General features: G+C 40.8%; 4 protein-coding genes and 1 long non-coding RNA gene across 5 annotated transcripts; 2 read left to right on the top strand and 3 right to left on the bottom strand.

Annotated features, from left to right (window-relative positions):
* Positions 1 to 265: 265 nt before the first annotated feature.
* Positions 266 to 2835, bottom strand: HCF164 (Thioredoxin superfamily protein). Its single transcript, XM_008243371.2, has 5 exons — positions 2566 to 2835; positions 1800 to 2018; positions 1222 to 1325; positions 639 to 976; positions 266 to 467 (listed from the first exon to the last, which is right to left on the bottom strand). Exons 1-4 carry the CDS (start codon positions 2734 to 2736, stop codon positions 694 to 696), a joined length of 777 nt encoding a protein of 258 aa, XP_008241593.2. The 5' UTR covers positions 2737 to 2835; the 3' UTR covers positions 266 to 467; positions 639 to 693.
* Positions 2836 to 3071: 236 nt separating this feature from the next.
* On the bottom strand, positions 3072 to 3662 carry YCF37 (homolog of Synechocystis YCF37). Its single transcript, XM_008243646.2, has one exon. It carries the CDS (start codon positions 3660 to 3662, stop codon positions 3177 to 3179), a length of 486 nt encoding a protein of 161 aa, XP_008241868.2. The 3' UTR covers positions 3072 to 3176.
* A 257-nt stretch (positions 3663 to 3919) lies between these two features.
* LOC103340009 (Tetratricopeptide repeat (TPR)-like superfamily protein) lies at positions 3920 to 7346 on the top strand. Its single transcript, XM_008243372.2, has 6 exons — positions 3920 to 4201; positions 4765 to 5024; positions 5791 to 5991; positions 6132 to 6222; positions 6440 to 6713; positions 6789 to 7346. The coding sequence occupies exons 1-6, from the start codon at positions 3924 to 3926 to the stop codon at positions 7116 to 7118; spliced, it is 1434 nt and encodes a 477-aa protein (XP_008241594.1). The 5' UTR covers positions 3920 to 3923; the 3' UTR covers positions 7119 to 7346.
* A 2292-nt stretch (positions 7347 to 9638) lies between these two features.
* Positions 9639 to 11640, bottom strand: LOC107881755 (uncharacterized). The gene is made up of 2 exons (XR_001678376.2): positions 11499 to 11640; positions 9639 to 10860 (listed from the first exon to the last, which is right to left on the bottom strand). It is a non-coding gene; the product is annotated as an uncharacterized LOC107881755 (long non-coding RNA).
* On the top strand, positions 11327 to 14700 carry LOC103340010 (Phototropic-responsive NPH3 family protein). The gene is made up of 4 exons (XM_008243373.3): positions 11327 to 12026; positions 12153 to 12222; positions 12320 to 13648; positions 13743 to 14700. Exons 1-4 carry the CDS (start codon positions 11974 to 11976, stop codon positions 14343 to 14345), a joined length of 2055 nt encoding a protein of 684 aa, XP_008241595.2. The 5' UTR covers positions 11327 to 11973; the 3' UTR covers positions 14346 to 14700.
* Positions 14701 to 14969: the final 269 nt, after the last annotated feature.

The following is a 14969-nucleotide window of genomic DNA, read 5'->3' as shown; positions in this document are numbered from 1 at the left end:
CCTTTTATTTGTAACGGATTAATTGTAAATATATACATTAGTTTTGGCAAGTGATCAGTTGTTTCAATTCAAATCTGTAATTACCATTTATGGAAAAATCAAATCTGAAGGTCACAGTTTCAGTTTGGTTTTGGGTTTTACCAATGTCACGGAATCTGCCATCCAATTCTGTTTCAATCGGTCTTATAATTTTTCTCCAGGTTGTGTTTGATTCCCCCTCCCTCAATAGCATTTGTACCAACCGGAAGAGAAACTCTGCTCAGAATTCATTCGAGGAAGGTGTATATTATTAATGATTTCTAAGCAAAGTATCAAAGTTACAATACAGGGACTCTTCCTTGATAGGACTTTACAATTGCAGTACAAATTTAACCTGTAGAGAAAGCTATGAGCTTGCAGGAGTTAGCCAATAATGCACTGGAGGCATCTGTTCAGGATCAGCAATCGCTATCATTTGCGATATTAACCTGCAGGTTGAAATTTTTCAAGATTCAGTCTCACATGAAATGCAATGGCAATATTGTCAGAAAGATTATACAACAAATATATGTACTTGGACAGCAGGGTGAACAACTCAATATTAATCTATCTCTTCAAAGACACTTGAAGTATAAGTTACTCAGCTGGACAGTTATTACCTTTATTATATGTCCTTAAGAACCAGGTGGGTTCTTCTCTAAAAGAAGTTAGCACCTATCCATGACTTCTTGGATCGGCAACTTGGTGAACCTTTCTGGCTTCAGCACTTGAAAACTGCCCCACTACACGAGCGTGCGGTATGGAGGCTTCTCCACGGGCAAGGGCATCCACATTCTCAAGCAGGTACTTCTCTGGAAGCCTGCCTACTACGTTACCCTCTTCATTGCCCTTTTTATCTAGGAATGCGAAGTGTGGAATACCCTCAACACCAAACTCGTCAAGCTCCTGTTCCCACTTTGTGTTGTCAACATTCAGCAGAACAAAATTTACACGACCCCTGAATTAAAAGAGTGGTAAATGTGAAAGATGATAACAGATCTATGGTAAAAGAAGAAACTGTGCATGAGGTAAACATTTCAGGAATGTGTGAGCTTTGAGAATCGAAGATTGTGAAGCTCTTACATATTTAGAGAATCTTAAGGATTTCAAACATAAATACCCACGAAGGAACATTCACTATTTTCAAGCTTGCAGTAGAGATGTAATTTTAATCAAGAACAAGTTAGAACTTGAAGATCATACTTATACTGCTGCTCAACTTTATAGACATCTGGAGCTAATTCCTTGCATACTTCACACCAATCGGCATAGAACTCAACAACAGTAGGCTTCCCATTTGACAGAGCCTAATCAGCATAAATACAGAAGATCATTAGCAAAAACAGCAATGATATCACATTGACGATTATGTAAAGATTCATTCACATGCATGTACATTAGGAAAACACAAATAGCTGATTGAATACACGGGGAAATAACAAATCAAAAAAAGCTTGCGTACATAACTTGAGAACTTAGAAAATATAAGTAACAAAAGATATGCCTTGCTTTTCTAAGAAAGGCATGAGGGAACCTGTTTGTACTAATTAGTGCACTGTCTAAGAGCATACAAATCCGCTAAAGTTTAAATTCCATTATGAAATAAGGTTTGAACCTCATCATTGAAATAGTTCATTTGTACTGAAATATCTAAGGTGTTGCTTGAGGTTATAGAAACCTTTTTCTAGTTCTCAACCATGCTCATCACAACCGCCTACCGACCCATCTACATAACCTGTTACACGAGACAAAGTAAAAAGAGCATAGCTAATTGAACACACCTCTTCATAAGGTAAGGCAGCAACAGATAAGTCCTTCAAAGAAACACCAAAATCTAGTCGTCCTGATAAGAAAAGTGCTAGTGCTGCAAGAGTAGAAACCAATGCTACTTGCTTGTTGGTATTTTTGTTCGGAAACTCTGGAGGGCCAGAGTCTCTTGAGGAACTTGTAGCTTGGCTACTGCTATCATTGCCTGAGCCTGGCTCAACAATCGATTTCTCCTGAATCAGAATAGTTGATGAAGATAACACTAGTCATACGATAAAATAAACTTGAAAAACTTTTCAAACAAGAAATTGAACCAACACTGGCTCAGATATACAACAATCCATGAAAACAAGGACAAGCACCATAATTCAGGAGAAATTAAGTTTTTTTTCATATATAAAGAAACAATTTTTCAGACTGTGAACTAATGGGCATGCATACATACTTTGCCAGATGATCAACTTTGCAGTTTCCTTCACTTGTGCAACAAAATTATGACATTTTGCTAAACTTAAAGCTCAAAACTTTGGATGCCCATATAGCAAAAATGGAGGCACTAAACTATTTTCAATGGCACAACTCATAAATTTCAAATAAAGTATATATAATCATAAACTCCACCTTTTATCAATAAAAAAACAACTACTTTGACCTTAACACCTGAAACCCAGTAAAAACAAATTGGCAGATATGCAGAATATTGAAAGGGAACACTTGTAGCCCTCCAACTAGTGCTTTTCAGCTTCTTCAGAAAAGATTAGAGGCAAAATTTAAGCGTACCGTTGTGGAGGTCTCGGTTGGATCTGGGGTTTGTTGGCAAGAAACGGTTCGAAATCTGCGGTGCTCGTTTCGGAAGTGAAGAGAGGTTCTAGCATGTTGGGGAAGCTGAGCAACCTGGAAACATGGCCGGAATCTATGGAGACCAACTGGGTTTGAAGCCACGCGAGCCATTGCAGATAACTGGTGACACTTCGGGTTAAATTAATTAATCACTATGCCGTACAATGGCTTCTTTTATGGATGAGCGAGCAAGCGAGACTAGAGTCTTTTCACGTTTTAACTATATTTAACGACTTTTTACATTTTTCTATAATAACGACTTTCTGATTTTAGATATTTTTTATAAAATAAAATAAAGGCTTACGGTGCTCGTCATCTTTCGTGGCACATTGAACTGCCGTACAAATTGCAGGCCGGCGGGTCACGAAAGCTCAATCTTTTTTTTTTTGGTTGCTATTTTGGTATGAACGCCAACCTGAATTTATTCTCAAAAAATTTCACGTATATAATTAAAAACTCGATGATATAAATTAAACTGGATTTAAATTTTACAAAGCCACGCAGCTAATCAGCACTATAAATTAAGGTTACAACAAGCTCACGATTTCTAACTAACTCTCTGGCCCCAAAATCCCATTCACGACCGAAGTCGCCACCAAAATCCCCACAACCTCCGCTCCCGCCACCGCTCCAGCCTGCGCTAGCCCGCCAAAGCTCACCGCCGCCTCCACCCCTTTCTCCGCCGTTTCGATCCCTCGCTCTGCTGTTTCCAGCCCCTTCTCCGCCGTTTCGAGACCCTTCTCCGCCGTTTCGATGCCCTTCTCCGCCGCCTCGAACCCTTCTTTCACTATCACCTCCGCCTCCCTCTCCGCCTCCTTCAGCTTCCTCTTCAGCCCAAACAGCCCGATGTCTTCCGCCTTCGCCTCCACCGCCACAGCCGACAGCGCCGCTGTCCAAGTCAGCGACAGCGCCAGCTGTCTCCGACCGGGTAATGCGAGTCCACGTGGCGGCGCAGGTTTGGAGGCAGCCGTGGGGGAGTTGCGGGGCGCATTGCGCACTGGGTGGAGAGCTAGAACTGAGGCTCTCGCAGCAGCCATGTCTTTTCTTTCTGTGAATTTTGTGAATTCTGATACCACACGCTAACCAAATCTTCGAGCTACTTTTCCTTTATTTTATTTATAAAATAAATTTTTCAAATGACGAATACACCCTGGACAACAAAACGCACCGTGTTGCTGTCTACATAGACGAACAAACGGTGCTCTTTCCATTTTTATTTTCCCTCTATAAAATTGGGGGTTTCTAAGCGTGCTCTGTACATTTTTTGCGCCAGAACGAAGGTTTTTGATTTTGAAACCATGGTTGAAGAAGCGTCGGCATCGGTGGGCGAAACGCTACCCCAAAACGCGCTGGAGACTCAGAGGTCCAACGAGGCCACCATCACAGATGGAGCTCAGGGAGGCGCCGAGTCTACTTGCAACAACGACAACGCGGAAGCTTCAGCTGTCACTTCCGATGGAGATCGCGAGAAGTCGCTGGAGTTTGCCGACGAGTTGATGGAGAAGGGTTCCAAGGCCATCAAAGACTCTGATTTCGGAGAGGCCACCGAGTGCTTCAGCCGTTCCTTGGAAATCAGGTTAGGGTTTTTGATTTCCATGCTTTTTCTTGCTTGCCTGATTCCACATTCTTTTTGTTTGCTTTGAAATTGAGCCCTTTTGGAAGTTATTTGTTTGTTGGGCGTCTATGATGCTGTAATATTGTTACCCTTGTTTGCTTTCCCAAACATTAACCCTAACTGTAGGTCAGTTAATTGATTTCTTGTGCTTCCGTTGCCTTGGTTTGCATAGTCTTTTGCATTTTCAGAAATTGGTATTGTGCCCGTGAGCCCCACGAAGTGTACAATTTAGTTTCCAAATCATGCATTCGTAGAGTACCAATTTCTTTATCTTTCATATCTTGTTGCATTTGCTTGGTGATACTAAGGTGTCTCGGGTTTTCGTTGGGCTCAAGTGGTGAGGGAGGGTAGCGAAATGGGTTAGGACTTGGATAGGTTCGATCCCTCCAATGAAACCTGAAAAAAACATGTTTCTAGGCTTTTTCATTAAATGTTTGCCATCATTTCTACTCTCACTTAAACTCAGTTGCTTATTAGCAGATGATGAATATTCTAAACTATTATATTTGTGTCAACAAAACCAGGGTTGCACATTATGGCGAACTTGCTCCTCAGTGTGTCAATGCATACTATAAGTATGGATGTGCATTGCTTTACAAAGCTCAAGAGGAGACTGATCCCTTGGGTGTTGTACCCAAGAAGGAGGATGAATCTCAGCAAGGATCTGCTAAGGTTGGTTCTGTTAAGAATGTTGTAAATGGTGAATCTTCTACAGCTTCTGCTTCAAGTGATGCTGAACAGGATGGTAGTTTGAATCATGAGGAGGGAGCAGCTGATGAGGGTGGTATGTCACTTGTGATGCTTATTGATTATAATCATCTAATATAGAACTTTCATCTGTTGGCAGTCAATCATGAACAAAGCTCATGCTTTTTGCAGAAATGTTGCACATTTTCGAATGTGATATCTTTATTACATATAATGCAATTATATTTTAATAATTTTTCTGTGATGACACCATAGTTGCTTACATAGTCTGCTTTACTATCATTATGCCACCTCAAATCCATTGGAATAATCAAATGAATCATTACGGGACATATCATGGGTACATTACCATCATGAGTACTACATCCTATTTAAATTTCGAGATGCAAATCTGCAAAGAACACTGTTCTGCAAATATATCAACCGGGAAAAAAAATCAACTTTATCCATTTGTGTGTGCAGGTTCTCTCATAGTCTGGTTTAGATCTTTGTGGAATTGAAGTATCGTATAATCGATATTTTAGTTTTTTATTTGGTCTGCATTTAGAAACTCATTTGACTGTCTGTTCTCGGCAAGATACTGAGAAATACTCTGTCATGCACACACATACACAAGTTTAATAAAGCACCATTACCTGCAAAAATATGGTGCAGCCTGAAAAGCATATAAGTGACATAAATTTAGGTATACAATATTGTGTAAGATGATGCTTTCTGTCCCAAAACTGATGGGTTGAGAATTATTTGATTCAAATTACCAATGTAACTATAAGTTTACAGTGTTTATCCTTATTATATCGACTGTATCATAAAACAGTTGTTCATTTCCTTTTCTGAGGCAGCTTCTGGTGAAAAAGACCAGGAAGAAGAACATGATGATAGTGATGTTGAAGACCTGGCTGAAGCAGATGAAGATGAGACTGACCTTGATTTGGCATGGAAAATGCTAGATGTTGCAAGAGCAATTGTTGAAAAACACTCAGATGACACAATGGAGAAGGTGGACATATTATCAGCTTTGGCTGAAGTTGCATTGGAAAGAGGTTTGTTATGTACTCAATTTAGTTGAATTGAGATCTGTATATCTTTCCTTTGGCGAAAGAGGTTCGTGAACTTCCACACTACACTTTTGGTGCGTTTGTTTTGAAAGCATCTTATTTGGCTTTGTTGGTATTCCTTGTAGAGGACGTTGAAACTTCTCTCAGTGACTACCAGAAAGCACTATCCATTTTGGAACGGTTGGTTGAGCCAGATAGTCGACGTATAGCTGAACTGTATCCTATTCAAGATTGACATATTTGAAATGCTCTGTTGGCTTTGCCAAAATCTCTTAAAAAGATTTTGTTCAATGTATTTACTTGGTCAGTTGGGAACTTGGTTCAAAAAAATTAGCGATAAGAAGTTCTTTTCCATAGTTTTTATTTATTACATTTTGGTTTCCCCCATTCCACTGGGCCAGCAGGGGCTCATGACCTTAACTGGAGAATTCAGAAACTTTCGAATATGTTTGTGTTTGGAGATTGGTTCCAAGCCTGAGGAAGCCATTCTGTATTGTCAGAAGGCTATATCAATCTGCAAGTCTCGTGTGCGGCGACTCATGCTCGAATCAAGGAGTTTCTCAGAATCTACGACCTCGTCGGCTGCTTCTGTATTGGAGCAGGGTGTCACGCTCTCCTCAACTGTGACCGAGTCTGATAGTACTGTGACAGATAAGCAGGCAGAGATTGAAACACTAACTGGACTCTCTGGAGATCTGGAAAAGAAGGTATTTGTTAATTTTCTAACCCTTTTTTTCCAGTTTCAAACATGTTTTTCTGATTTTTAGATTCTTGAGTTGTAGCTTGAAGATCTGCAACAACTGGCCTCAAACCCAAAATCCATTCTCGCTGAAATTCTGGGATTGGCGTCTGCCAAGGCAAAAGGCACTGAGAAGAGTGAATCTTCAGCAGGGCAGAGCTCTTCACGGATGGGAGCTGCTGACAACATTGGAGGCTTTGACTCCCCAACTGTTTCTACTGCTCATACGAATGGAACTTCTGGAGTCACACATCTCGGTGTGGTAGGAAGAGGAGTAAAGCGAGTATTGATGCACTCAGGCACTGCTGAATCAAGCTCAGCGAAGAAACCTGCTTTGGATTCATCTGAAGATAAGGGAGAGGGCAACACATGATGAAGGTTATGGATTCCGGTAATTGTATGAATAGGATTGAGAAATCTTCGTTGGATTCTAGATTCTAGTATTCTATGCAGTGATTCCTAGTTCAAACTAGTAGGCTAGTAGAGTGTTTGTATGGTGATAAATCTTACTATCTAGAAATTGAGATGAACTCGTCACTGACAATGTGTTTAGTTGGATATTTTCCATGTTATCAAGTCATGCTAGTTTGTGTCCATGAAATGGTCTGTACAAATTGAAAGGTAGCATAATATGTCTTCTCATACTAATCATAGTTCTACAAGCACTCCAGAAAAGTCATCATATACTCTTCCCTTGTGAGGTGCCAGACGATTGTTTTGGAGTGTCAATAGGAGGGAACTCATTGCACATGAGGTGGCACCATAGTGGAAAAGTGAGCCAAGGAAGCCAGGCTTTGGAGCCAGTATTGTAATATAGGCATTATCGATTGGCCAACAATGATCGATCTTTGTTTTCTTTTTCTAATCTACTTTAATTTTAAATGTTTATAAAAGAAAATATAAAATAATATATAGAACAATCTTGAGATTCAAATATCATTGAAATGACCTTCCAATGTTTAAGAATGGAATTGCTCAAATCTGGTCATATTATTCGATTCGATTTGTTATACGTTCAATCTATCACCACCGCAAGTTAGAATAACGATGTAGTTTTTTTTGTTGTTGGGGGGGAGGGTGTAATTTGATTTCAAAATTTGCAACTCAAAGTGATCCCACAAGACAGCGAGCCAGTAAGAAAGCATTAATTTACAGCCAAAACCGTTGAAACCTGATTCATTAATTTATGATGATGAAATGTGAAATGTGAAATTGGCTTGGTTGGTGGGTCCATTTCACATTTGGCTTGGTTGGATGGGGTTGGGTTGGGTTGGGTTGGGTTGTTCAAACTGGTCCTCTAATATTATTGTGTCTTGACATCTAATCATCCGGAAAAGGCATATATATATATATACAGTCCCCTTCTATATATATATATATTTTACTGCACATTAAATTAGATTTAAGCTAATTGGCTACGATATCAAGAGAACATGCGGTGATTGAAACCTAACAAAGTGATGATGGAACAAGAGCGATTGATGTTTATTGGACCTGTCAACTGATGAAGAATCCTAATTATTTCTGATAACGATGTGTTTGTGTGTTTTGTTTTGACTGGTTTAACATTAATCACCATTGAAGCCCATCTTTCATCAGCTTGGGGCTGTTTTCTTCTTAGTGAAACGAACGAAACAGCAAATAAAGTTGACCTAATTACATTGGTTTTTATGACATCACTGATTACAACAATATAGAATTGGAATTAAGCTTCAACAATCAAGCCCGAGAGGAAGATAAACTTACCTGCATTCAGAATGTCATTATAGCGGTATTTCAAGGCAATAAAGTACTGTCATACGTTCTTAATTTTCCCACATAATAGTTTATCACTAACTTGAGATACCGTCATAATCATAGCCTCATTAAGTTCATAACCCGTTCAATGAAAGTTTTCTCGTATGCGAATCATGAAAGCATCTTGACTAGGCCGCATTGTAAAATTCCAGAACATGTGTCGAAATTTCTCACAATGAATTGGTTGTTGACAATGTAAAAATGTGTTTTTATTTTATTATTCTTTATTTTTATTATTAAAAAATAATAGAAGGTAGGAGAATTACTATGCAGAAAGCGAATGAGCGATACCTTCAACACTAAGTTTGAGTGGCATTTGAGACAAAACAAGTCGATGATATCAGAGCGACATTGATTGTATTTATACCTTGAAATTGGATAAGGAGAAAGCCAAGCCAAAGCCAAAGCCAGCAGAAATCAAGAGTTTTCCCAAAACGATGTGTTTCAGAGTGGACTGCAAGCAATGTGGGAAGTACTCCTGGGGAGGATGTGGAAAGCACTTGGGCACCCTGTACGCCAGCATAGATGAGGGGAAGCATTGCATGTGCCGCTCATGGCCTGGTGTGGCCATCCCCAAGCAGGGGACACCTGCTCCCCAACAATCTGTGGCCTCAGCCGCAGGTATTTTATTATAATATTTGGTATGTTTGTGTAGCTAACCCTAATGTGATGCATGTGTATGGCATGTATGTTTTAGGGTTTATTAATTAAATAGGTTCATGTTTTCTTGTTGCACAATTTGACATGTGTTTTGTGAATTCGAACCACATGTTTCAACAACAATCAATCTTATAGTCTGACAATATAACATCGATGTTATCCTTAAAAAATCAATCACAGGCTTAATAGCTTCGTTACTTCAATATTCTCAATGAGCACGAGTGTTATAAGGTTAGATGTTCGACAAAATGCCTCAAAGAGTTTTAAGTCTGAGGCGGAGGTAGGGTAGTGGGACAAGGGCAAAGTGGCGTGCAACATGAAGAAAAAGAAAATTCTAAATCTGTCTCTTCTTGCGTTGAGTGGCTTAAATTAATAACCTTTTATGGCTGATGTAGATCACGAGCCCATTGATTGATCCTCGATGTTGCTTTGTGCAGAAAAGTAGCAACTCTGAGATGTGTCCAATGCTGGCCAGCAGTAGCCGCCTTATCAGATTGATAGTGGTGCCAGCATAAATAATGGACAGATGGGGATAATTTGAATAATGGCAGCTCAAAGCCACAAGATGAATACCGTCGTATCCATTTTAAGGGGTGTGTTTAATTAGATGTCGTCTGTCTAAGTTTAATAATAATAATGTCAGTGCTGGTGTGTTTATGGTCAAGACAGATTTGACCAATTCAAACCTGCCTTTTTTCCAGTGTAAGGATTGAATAAAACTAATGGAGTGGGGTTGCACCAATCTTCACAAAATCAAACCCTGTGACCCACATAGTCTTTTGTAGCCAACTCAATGTTCTTTATTTTTTTTCCTTTTTGTTGAAAATTTTGGATCTTTATAGCTTGGCATCTTATTGTCTTTCTTATGAAGATGGCTGAGTGGGTGTGTGCCCAAATACGCCACCTTATCCTTATTTTGTGCATTTTGTCAAATGATTAGTCACCAAACCACCATTTGTATGAATAATTCTTCTTTCACTTGAAATCATTCAAAGGCAAGAAATTACTATTAAGTCACAAGATTTCAGTCAGAAGCAAGTGGGGTGAGGAGTTTGTTTGTCTTCCCATCCCAGTACCTCAATGACTGACATTATCATCTCCATCTCCATCCCTTCTAACAATAGTTAATTATGCTTTAATTATTGGATGTCAATTAAAAACAACAGGTTTAGTAATTTCATAATAATCCATTTTGCTCAGACAGACCATTTTGAAATTTGAACACCTCTCAGTTTCCCACTATTTCCATGAAAAAAAATCAATGCACTCTGTTTTTCTTTGAGGTGTCATTAATGTTGGCATAAATGCAAAGCACACATAGTGGTTCAAGAGTAGATAAGCTGCTATAAATGCATGAGAGTTCCCTTCTTTTTTTGCTTTCAAACCTAAAATTTCATAAATATGCGAAAACAAGTTGGTATCATTATTAAAAAAACTATAGGAAATTCAAGCCATACTACTAGAGGGATAACATGATAATACGTTACGATTTTAGAGATAAATGAAATTCGAAATGCACTAATTTTCACGATATAAACAAATGAAACACTACTCTAAAACAAATGCTACTATGTTGCAAGAGGTTTGTAGCTCAAGTTGTTAAAAGCATTTACATCTGTATTCGAGGTTCTAAGTTCGATTCCTCCTCTCCAATACTGCTGTATCAAAAAAGACTACTATGTTAGTTGGGGTCTAAAATTGTAGGGTTTGTGTTTGCAGGCTTTATCAGAAATTTGGAGGATGTAAAAAAATATTCTGGTTTTCACTAGAAACCCAAACACTACAGTCCCTGCAGTACATTCCGTCACAAGCTCCAAGCATGAACTAAAGACATCCATATATACCTGATGGGGGCCTGCCAAATTGCAAGGGCGATTATAGTGTTGTGTTAAACTCACATGTGGGCAGTTGAGAATTTTTGATTTGGCCCCACTAAAAGTTAAAAACTCATAATTACTCTTATAATCAACTTTGATCAAGATTTTTAGGACATTCTAACCCTAAAAATCAACTTTGAAAGTAAAGGGTGTGTATAATTCCTGAACCAAGGAAATGAATTATGTATAATATGGGGCATGCTTACATTGGATTATCATTATTAAAGTGAGCCCCCCAAACCCCAGATTACGAAATGATCACGAATTCAATTAAAATACTCCACCATTTGCGCCAAAAAGCAAAAAGACCCAGTTACAGTTGGCATGCAATGCAATATCTAGCTAATTTTCTAATGGGTGATGGTGCTCTCTTTTTTAATGTCAAAATAAAAGGGGAATTTGCCTCAAAGACAACATACCTTTTCCTGGAATTGGAGGTGAGAGAGAGAGAGAGTGGGTGAGAGAGATCAGAGACTCAGCTGGGAGTGAGATTCTTCTTCTGATGTGATTCATTCATTCAAAAGAAATAAATAAATAAAACGATGGCATTGGTTTGGATCCCCTTTTTCGAAATTTGTTCAAGCTGAGCTCTATTTGTCCTCTCTTGGGTGTATTTGGATTCCTTCTCTCCTTTCTCTTTCAGCACTCTTTCTTTCTCTTGTTGCTCAATTGTTCCTCAGAGAATATCACAACAACAGCCAAACAATTTTCATCCTTGCATTCCATCAACCATCCTTTCTTGCTGAAAGCTTCAAGTGAAGTCAACCCCATTCCCCCATTTGTCTCTTCCAGCTTCTTCCAAGTACTATTTTCTGTTCATGGATCTGGGTTTCTGATTCCCTTATCAAAACGGTTTCTTTCATTGAAGAGGTAGATAGATACATAAATTAACTGATGGAGAAAATGGCGGCAGCAGCTGAGAAGCCCAGCTCCAAAGGACAAGCATGGTTAGTTCCATTTTTACTGCAAACAATCTCATTCAAAACCTCACCTTTTTCATTTTCTGCTGGGTACCCAAATCAAAAGCAATGCATCAATTAACCAAAACTCTCTTCAAAATGTGTTCTTCGCAGGTTCTGCACCACTGGGTTACCAAGCGACATTGTGGTCGAAGTCGATGACATGACCTTCCATCTCCACAAGGTCATTACATCAAACACATTGAGAGCACACATTGCATTTCTCTTCATCTTTCACTGACCAATTTCAGCTAACAGTTTTCTGCTTCTGGTTGTTTCAGTTTCCTCTCATGTCAAAAAGCCGGAAGCTTCACAACCTGATCACAGAGCAAGAGACGAACCCATCGCAAACCCGCCAACAAATTGAAGAGCAGGATGAGAACGATGACGAAATCGAAGAAGTTCAGTGCCAAATAGCTCTCTCTGACTTCCCCGGCGGCTCAGAGACCTTCGAAATAGCAGCTAAGTTCTGCTATGGTGTCAAGATCGACTTGAGCTCCTCCAATGTCGCGCCTCTGCGCTGCGCAGGAGAGTATCTGGAAATGACCGAAGAGTACTCAGAAGATAACCTCATTTCCAAGACCGAGAGGTTTCTCTCTCAGTCTGTGTTGAAGAGCTTCAAGGAATCGCTCAAAGCTCTCAAGTCCTGCGAACGAGTGATGCCTCTTGCAGAGACTTTGGGTATTACGCAGAGGTGCATAGACTCCATCGCCTCCCGCGCCACGTCAGCCGATCCCACCCTGTTTGGCTGGCCGGTTAGCGAAGCACCCAATGCAAATACGAATGCGATTTCTTCCTCTTCTTCCACCAAACAGCAGATTTTGTGGAATGGGATCGACGCCGGTGGTGGCGGTGGACGAAGAAGAGGCCTTTCCAAACACGCAGATTCCTGGGTTGAAGATTTGGTGGTTTTGAGTTTGCCTCTGTTCAACCGATTGATTTCCGCCATGAAATCTGGAGATCTAAGCTTGGAGATGGTGGAGACTTGTTTGATGCATTACGCTAAGAAGTACATTCCTGGAATTTCAAGAACAAATCGAAAGCCTCCATCTTCTATCTCCGCCGTCACCGCCACCACAACCTCATCGTCTTTAGCTTCGGAGAGTCAACAGCGAGAGCTTTTGGAGACGATCATCTCCAATCTTCCATTGGAGAAGAGCTCCAGACCTTCCACCGCTACTCGTTTCCTCTTTGGACTGCTGAGAACCGCCAACATACTCAATGCCTCCGAGGCCTGCAAAGCCGCGTTGGAGAAGAAGATCGCTTCGCAGCTCCACCAAGCCACCTTAGACGACCTTCTCATCCCGAGCTACTCGTACCTCAACGAGACTCTCTACGACGTCGATTGCGTCGAGAGGATCTTAGGTTACTTCTTGAACGGCTTGGATCAGAGAAACACAGCCGGAATCGAAGAAGACGACGGTTCTGACGGTGCTGTCAGATCGCCGACGTTGATGCTCGTCGGAAAATTAATCGACGAGTTTCTCTCCGAGATCGCCTCGGACGCGAATCTCAAGCCGGACCGATTCTACAATCTCGCGATTTCTCTACCTGAACAAGCTCGGCTCTTCGACGACGGTCTTTACAGAGCCGTCGATCTCTATCTCAAGGTCCGTACACAATTTATACATTACAAACGATTTCATAAATTAAGCTTGAGATGATATCAATTGTGAAATCTGAATTGTATTTTCATATCTGTAGGCTCATCCATGGATACCGGAACCAGAGCGCGAGAAGATCTGCGGAATTTTAGACTGCCAAAAGCTCACGCTCGAGGCTTGCACGCACGCGGCGCAGAACGAGCGGTTGCCTCTGCGCGCGGTGGTGCAAGTTCTGTTCTTCGAGCAGCTCCAGCTCCGTCACGCCATCGCCGGAAATCTGCTCGCAACCGACATCGCTCCCCCGGACTCGGGCAGGCCATCGGTGCTGCAACGCGAACGACAGGAGGAGGAGGAGGAAGAGGACGACGCGGAGGCACGTGCGGAGGAAGATGGGGATAATGTGGCACGTGCAAATGATAGTGGGGGAGGCACGTGGCGGGCGGCTGTAAGGGAGAATCAGGTGTTGCGCTTGGATATGGATAGCATGAGGACGCGGGTGCACCAGCTGGAGCGGGAGTGCTCCAACATGAAAAAGGTAATCGAGAAGATTGATAGTCCGGGTCAACCCAGGAGGGACGGGTCAGGTTGGAAGGTCTCGTTGAGCCGGAGGTTCGGGTGTAAGTTCAAGACCCAGGTGTGTGATTCGCACGAAGCCACGGCCGTTGATACGAGGAAAGGACGGCGACACCATCATCAACAATAGAGCTGCCCGCACCGGATCATGTAGTTGATGGCCACGTAAATAAATGAAAGCGCAGATTGGGTTGGCGAATTCGGAACCGAGAAGAACACAAATTGAGGGACACATGATATGTGATTATTGTTTATTGGGCGAGAAAGCAAAAGCGTTTACAAATAGTGCAAATGCAACCTTTTTTCTTCGTTCCTGCTTTTGCTTTTTAGCTTTTTTCTGGAATCAAAGTTAAAAAGCGCTTTGGGTATGACTTTTGGAAGCTCCAGATATAATGACTGCCTGTGTCTCTCATCTGGGGTTTTGGTAAGTTGATTGATATGATGATGCAAGGAGTCAAGGACAAAGGGTCCCAAGTGATTAAAGTCAAGCCCCAGAATATTCATGATGATTTGCTTTGCTTAAAAGATTATGTGTGGGATGGTTTCAATTTATGTCAAAGAAACAAAAACATGCACACTATTTTCTTTGGAAGGATGGAAAGTTAGAATGATTGATCATATAAGCTCAAAGTCTTGGTTTTGTATCCAAGATATAAAAGTTGTAATGGGAGTTTCTATGATTGTTGGGGTTTCGACTTTAAGAAAAAGCTACAATCTTTTAACCCTAATGAAATCTTGGCAATACAATCTCTAG

The sequence above is a fragment of the Prunus mume genome, linkage group LG8 (genome assembly GCF_029339155.1).
Source record: "Prunus mume cultivar Tortuosa linkage group LG8, ASM2933915v1, whole genome shotgun sequence".
NCBI lineage: Eukaryota > Viridiplantae > Streptophyta > Magnoliopsida > Rosales > Rosaceae > Prunus > Prunus mume.
The sequence above is the reverse complement of the archived record's forward strand: the minus strand, read 5'-3'. Positions and strand labels throughout refer to the sequence as shown.

What these genes read in the sequence shown, in the direction of transcription:
- HCF164 (XM_008243371.2), bottom strand. Translation starts at nt 2,736, where the DNA reads ATGGCTCGCGTGGCTTCAAACCCAGTTGGTCTCCATAGATTCCGGCCA. An exon ending in CAACCGAGACCTCCACAACG is followed by an intron (nt 2,019 to 2,565) that starts GTACGCTTAAAT and finishes ATTCTGATTCAG; the next exon opens with GAGAAATCGATTGTTGAGCC. An exon ending in AAAGTTGAGCAGCAGTATAA is followed by an intron (nt 977 to 1,221) that starts GTATGATCTTCA and finishes CTTTTAATTCAG; the next exon opens with GGGTCGTGTAAATTTTGTTC.
- YCF37 (XM_008243646.2), bottom strand. Translation starts at nt 3,662, where the DNA reads ATGGCTGCTGCGAGAGCCTCAGTTCTAGCTCTCCACCCAGTGCGCAAT.
- LOC103340009 (XM_008243372.2), top strand. Translation starts at nt 3,924, where the DNA reads ATGGTTGAAGAAGCGTCGGCATCGGTGGGCGAAACGCTACCCCAAAAC. An exon ending in AGCCGTTCCTTGGAAATCAG is followed by an intron (nt 4,202 to 4,764) that starts GTTAGGGTTTTT and finishes CAACAAAACCAG; the next exon opens with GGTTGCACATTATGGCGAAC. An exon ending in TGAAGTTGCATTGGAAAGAG is followed by an intron (nt 5,992 to 6,131) that starts GTTTGTTATGTA and finishes TATTCCTTGTAG; the next exon opens with AGGACGTTGAAACTTCTCTC.
- LOC103340010 (XM_008243373.3), top strand. Translation starts at nt 11,974, where the DNA reads ATGGAGAAAATGGCGGCAGCAGCTGAGAAGCCCAGCTCCAAAGGACAA. An exon ending in AGCTCCAAAGGACAAGCATG is followed by an intron (nt 12,027 to 12,152) that starts GTTAGTTCCATT and finishes TGTTCTTCGCAG; the next exon opens with GTTCTGCACCACTGGGTTAC. An exon ending in CCGTCGATCTCTATCTCAAG is followed by an intron (nt 13,649 to 13,742) that starts GTCCGTACACAA and finishes TCATATCTGTAG; the next exon opens with GCTCATCCATGGATACCGGA.